We start from the raw sequence: 6,120 nt of genomic DNA, 5'->3' as shown, positions 1-6,120 counted from the left end.
AGAGGAGAAAAGAGAGAGAGGAGAGGAGAGAGAGAGAGAGAGAGAGATAGAGAGAGGAGAGAGGAGAGAAGAGAGGAGGGAATAAGAGAGGAGAGAGAGAGGATAATAGGAGAGGAGAGAGAGAGAATAAGAGAGAGGAGAGGAGTTAAGGGGGAGAGAGAGAATGAGAGAGAAGAGAATAAGAGAGAGAGAGAGAGAAAATTTGAGAGAGAAGAGAGAGAGGAAAGAGAGAGAGAGGGGAGAGAGAGAGAGAGGAATAAGAGAGAGAAAGAGAATAAGAGAGAGAGAGAGAATAAGAGAGGAGGAGAGAGAGAATAAGAGAGGAGAGAGATAAGGAAGAGGAGAAAAAGAGAGAGAGGAATAAGATGAGAGGGAATAAAGAGGAAAAGAGAGAGAAGGGAGAGGAGAGAGAGAGATGAGAGAGAGAGACGGAAGGAGGAGAGGAGAGAGAGAGGAGATAAGAGAGAGAGAGAGAGTAATAAGGAGAGAGAGATAAGAGAGAGAGGAATAAGAGAGAGAGAGAGAGAGAGAGAGAAGAGAGAGAGAGAGAGAGAGAAGAGAGAAGAGAGAGAAAGAGAGAGACGAGAGGGGGAGAGAGGGAGAGAGAGAGAGAGAGGGAGAGAGAGAGAGAGAGAGGAGAGAGGAGGAGGGAGGAGAGTGGGTGAGAGAGAGAGAGAGAGAGAGAGAGAGAAGAAAGAGAAGGAAAGAGAGAGAGAGAGAGAAGAGAGAGAGAGAGTGAGACGAAGCGAGAGAGAGTGAGAGAATAAGAGAGAGAGAGAGAATAAGAGACAGAGAAGAGAATTAAGAGAGAGAGAGAGAATAAGAGAGAGAGTGAGAATAAGGAGACAGAGAGATATAAGAGAGAGAGAGAGAATAAGAGGAGAGAGAGAGAGAGTGGAGAGTGAGAGAGAATGGAAGAGAGAGAGGAGAGAGGATAGTGAGAGAGAGATGGAGGAGATGAGATGAGAGAGAGAGTGGGGGAGGGAGGAGCGAGTGAGAGAGAGAGAGAGGAGAGGAGAGAGAGAGGAGAGGAGAGGAGAGAGAGAGAGAGAGAGGAGAATGGGAGAGAGAGAGTGAGAGAATAGAGAGAAAAAGAATAAGAGAGAGTGAATAAGAGAGAGAGAGAATCAGAGAGAGAGAGAGGAATAAGAGAGAGAGAGAAGAATATGAGACCGAGAGTGAATAAGAGAGAGAGAGAGAATAGGACCAGAGAGAGAGAAGAGAGTGAGTAGAGAGAGAGAGAGAGAGAGAGAGAGAGAGAGAGAGAGAGAGAATAAGAAGACAGAGAGAGAAATAAGTGAAGAGAGGAGAATAAGAGAGAGAGAGAGAATAAGAGACAGAGAGAGAGATAGGGAGAAGTGAGAGAATAAGAGAGAGAGGAGAGAATAGAGACAGAGTAGTGAATAAGATGAAAGGAGAGAGATAAGAGAGAGAGAGATGTATAAGAGACAGAAGAGTGAATAAGAGACAGAGAGAGTTTAAGGAGAGAGAGAGAGAATAAGGAGAGAGAGAGAGAATAGGAGAAGAGAGAGATTAAGAGAGAGAGGAGGAGATAATAAGAGAGTGGAGAGAATAAGAGACAGAGAGAGAATAAGAGACAGAGAGAGAATAGAGAAGAGAGAGGAATAAGAGAGAGAAAAATAAGAATGAGAGAGAGAGAGAGAGAGAGAGAGAGAGAGAGTGAGAGTGATGAGAGAGAGAGAGACTGAAGATGAGGAGAGAGAGAGAGAGAGAGAGAGAGAGAGAGAATAAGTTAGAGAGAGAGAATAAGAGAGAGAGAGAGATGAGTGAGAGATGAGAGAAGGAGAGAGAGAGAGAGTGAAGGAGAGGGAGAGAGAGTGGAGTAGAGAGAGACGAGAGGAGTGAGAGAGAGAGAGAGAGATAAAGTCATCATCTGACCTTCAGATAACGGGGGTCAATGGTCGAAGAAGAAAATGATTATAAGGATGAAGACGAAAACAGCTAAATGAAGGCAGGATAATTAATAAAGTCATGAAAAATGATAATTAAAAAAAGGAAGAAAAGTAAAAGAAAGGGAGGCAGAGAAATAAAACGAAAATGAAAATGGCGACATAAAACGAAAAAAGGTAGTAGAAGAACAGCAGCATATTTACAGCAATAATAATAATGATGATAATAACAAAAATAGTAATAAGAATAAACTTTATAATTCTAACAACAACAATAATAATAATGATTACACTGATGATTAAAATAATGATTATTAAGAGAATGATAATGATATTGATGATGATAATAATAACAATAATAACAGCAATAATAATAATAATAATAATAATAATTATCATTATTATCATAATGATATTGATGATAATAATAATAATAATAATGATATACTACTACTACTACTACTACTACTACTACTACTACTACTACTACTACAGCAGCAGCAGCAGCACCCACCTGCAGCGCGTCCGCCATGGTGAAGTTGGCAGCCCGGTCGAGCTCTTCCTCCGAGTCGCCCGAGTCCCTCTCGATGCCCTCATCATCCGTCTCTCCTCGTTCGCACTCTGCAAGGAAGGGGGGGAGGGGAGAGAGAAAGAGAAAAGGAGGCGTTAGTCATCGTCATCCAAATTCTGGTTTGTCTAGAGCACACACACTCCGCCTTCACCTAAATTTGCGAGAGAATAAGTTTGGCGAGTTTCCTGGTGGCGAAAGTCTACGGATTCGTCCCGTCGGGTTTCACTCACTAGGACACGTATAGCTAACATATTTTTTTCTTCTTTTATTCAATAAAAATGACCTAAAACAACTTTTAAAAGTAAAAGCGAATTTTAAACATAAAATATATGAAGCATGCATTGGTGAACAACCAAAAATACCTAAGATATATACGTAAATCTTTTTTTTTTACTTTACAATAAAAATAACAGAAATAAACTTTTATTATAATCAAATTTCAAACAAACAAAGCAAACCACATCAAAACTAATAACCACCCCCCCAAAAAATAAAAATATATACATGAACCTAAGAGAACAAAATTTCACTCAAGTTCACTTTCTACATCAAGTAAGAGTTACGAGCACAAACTTGTTTTACTTTTAAGGCGAATTATACCGTGTGACCTTTAGCACTGACACTAGAGAGTGGTCACTGTGCTAAAAGCTGCAATACTCGCCAAACAATTTCCTTAGCTTTAAATATAATAGTTAAAATAATAATAATGATGATGATAATATCAATACAAACCCAAATATAATCATAATAGTAATAATGATAATAATGATGATGATGATGATGATGATGATGATGATGATGATGATGATGATGATGATGATGATGATGATGATGATGATGATGATGATGATGATGATGATGATGATGGTGATGATGCGTAATAAAGTGCTAATGATTGTGAAGAGAATAACAATAACAACACCAACAACATAACAACAATAATAACAGCAATGGTATAAATAAAAACAACTATAACAATAATAACGCAATGTCGTTTCCACACTCAACGCAGTTGCAAAAACAAGTCAACATAAAAAAATACAGTTGCTCGCACATGGTCCTCAGATTGCATGTGCAACTATCACAATAACGTCTAAAAAGTTCACTGCAAAAAACACTGGATGTTGTGCCAGCTGACAGCCGTTCGTCAAAAGCAAGAACGAACACATGAACATTAGACTGAGTATATTTTATATATATATATATATATATATATATATATATATATATATAGAGAGAGAGAGAGAGAGAGAGAGAGAGAGAGAGAGAGTGAAACAGACAAGACTTGTAAAAATCGACATTAATCCTAAAAAACATAAAAAAAATAAAAAAATAAACAACAACGACAAAAGTACAAGTGCAAATTCTACACCAATCACTATTTCTCAAAACATTAATTCATAACCACACACCCACTGTAAAAGATACGCCAAGTGGCTCATCGACATTATAACACTATACGAGACACCATACAGGCACTGCATGTCACCATACGCAAATCAGTACGTGTCTCATGACTGTTACCCCGCGTCGCCATGCACACAAACAGGCAAGACCATGCACACTTCAAAGGGTAAGAGGAATGGGGGAAGGAGGCGAAAGGGGAGGGAAAGGGGGAGAGGAATAGCTGGAGGAAAAGGAAGAGAGAAGGAAAAAGAAGAGGTGGGGAAGGCAAAGAAGAATGAAGAGAATATAAAAGGAGGAGGAACAAGAGAAGAAGGATAAAAGACATTTTAACGGATAAGCCGGAAATAGGAAGAGGCAGAATAGAAGAGAAAGACAAATGAAAGAGTAAGAGGAGATCGAAGACAGAAGAAATACATTTAAGTAGGAGAAAAGGAATATAAAAGAAGAGGACACAAAACAATAACAAAAAAAGGTGTTAACAAGAGAGACAGAGAGACAGAGATAATAAAAGAACAAGATTATTAAGAGACTGGATATATGGAAGAGGAAGAGGGAGAAAGGGAAATACGATAAGGAAGCTGAGGATAAGGGAGACAAAACATCCAAGAAACTAAAGTGCAAGATGCTAGTGCACAGGCCATGATTGTCTGACGGTAGGCCTACACACACCTAGTGTACACAAAAAAAACACTTAGTCCAAGACCATAAAAAATAGACCAATGCACGCCTCTCTTAAGAAAGCGGAATAAATACATCTACGAAAAAAGTGATCTAAATGTGCACGTAAATCTACTTAAGTGTACACGACCGTTTACTAAAGAGTACACACAAAACGTCACGATGTCCAACAGCTTGTACAACGATCACAGTACACAGTACATCGAACACGTTGCTGCACATCTACGAGGCTCATAAGAAAAGGGGGTCACATAGGTACATCTTCCTCTAAGAGATCTCGTATATCTAAATCTTAAGAAGTTCACGTACATTTATGAGGCTAATGTCCATCTAAGAGGTTAATGTACAATCTAAGACATTGACGTACATATCTAAGAGGTTCTTGTACATCAAAGACTACTACAAAGGGTATAAGTACACGAAGAACTTCAAAACAAGAGGATTTCACCGGTAAAAACTAACAAGGAGGATTCACAAGAGGATCAGAAACTAAAAGGAAAGAAAAAACAAAATCGAATCGGATTCCTTCTGAAAGACATCGTCGATTCCCTTATAAAGAAAAATATAAAAGGAAGACAGCTTAGAACGAAAGAAATGAAAAATAACGAAGAGACAACGAAAAAAAAGACAACGGAAATATGAAAGGACTGTGGTAAAACGCCAAAAAAAAGAGAAAAAAATGACAACAATGGTTAAAAAAAGACGAAATCAAACATGGGAATTGTAACTCGTGGTGTGGAGGAGGAGGGGGGAGGGGAGGGAGCGGAAGAGAGAGGGAGAGGGGGAGGAGGAGGGAGACGACAGATTCTCATGTGTGGGAAAGGCTTTACAACTGCGTGGGAGGACATGATATTTGGACGAGGGGAAAGAAAACAAACATACTAAAAACGACGAGGGGAAGGTCGGGAGGTCAAATTAAAGAAGGCGGAGGCGGCGGCGGAGGTAGAGGAGTAGGCGGGAAGAGCAGGAGGAGAAAGAAAAGGAGAAGAAATAAAATTAGGAGGAAGAAGAGAAAGAGGAGAGGAGGAAAACTCAAGAGGACAGGCCACAGGAGAAGGCCAAGGAGGGCGACACCACGACGACTAAACACCAAGGGTAGCCTGTCACGACACAGTACCGTTCGGCCTGCCACTTGGCCTGCCACTCGGCCTGACATGCGACCTGTCATGCGGCCTGGCATGCGGCCTACCTGAGCGCTTGAAGGCGGCCACGCGACGGCGCGTCACTCGGCCCGCGGGACTCCCTGCTGAGCAGCGTGGGGGAAGAGGGGGAGAGAGGAGGAGGGGGAGGTCGAGTCAGTCCTACGGAGTGTTATGCTGCGCCCGTCGAATCCCCTCCATACTCGCTTCCCCACCAAACCCCCCTTTCCCCAACCCCCCAACATAACACACACAAGGGGCCTATGAAACTCACTCATAGGCCTACATGCTCACTTCCCTAGTAACACACCCCCTTTCCCCCAAACCCCAACATAACACAGTAGGCCTATAAAACACACACATAGGCCTGCACATCCATCACACTGCCTTCAGATTCCCGTCATGCAATCTGCCT

At 41.1% G+C, this 6,120-nt stretch overlaps 1 protein-coding gene across 1 annotated transcript in view; it reads right to left on the bottom strand.

The window, feature by feature from the left end:
• The window catches only part of LOC125038357 (protein spire-like), a 42,241-nt gene extending 36,495 nt beyond the window's left edge, over positions 1–5,746 (bottom strand). The window contains exons 1-3 of the mRNA XM_047631849.1: positions 5,684–5,746; positions 4,728–4,788; positions 2,425–2,531 (exon numbers count right to left, since the gene is read on the bottom strand). Coding sequence (XP_047487805.1) covers positions 2,425–2,531; positions 4,728–4,788; positions 5,684–5,746 — 231 coding nt within the window. The remainder of the gene's footprint in view (positions 1–2,424; positions 2,532–4,727; positions 4,789–5,683) is intronic.
• Positions 5,747–6,120: the final 374 nt, after the last annotated feature.

The sequence above is a fragment of the Penaeus chinensis genome, chromosome 3 (assembly GCF_019202785.1).
Source record: "Penaeus chinensis breed Huanghai No. 1 chromosome 3, ASM1920278v2, whole genome shotgun sequence".
NCBI classification, from domain to species: domain Eukaryota; kingdom Metazoa; phylum Arthropoda; class Malacostraca; order Decapoda; family Penaeidae; genus Penaeus; species Penaeus chinensis.
This window is presented reverse-complemented; position numbering and strand designations above follow the sequence as displayed.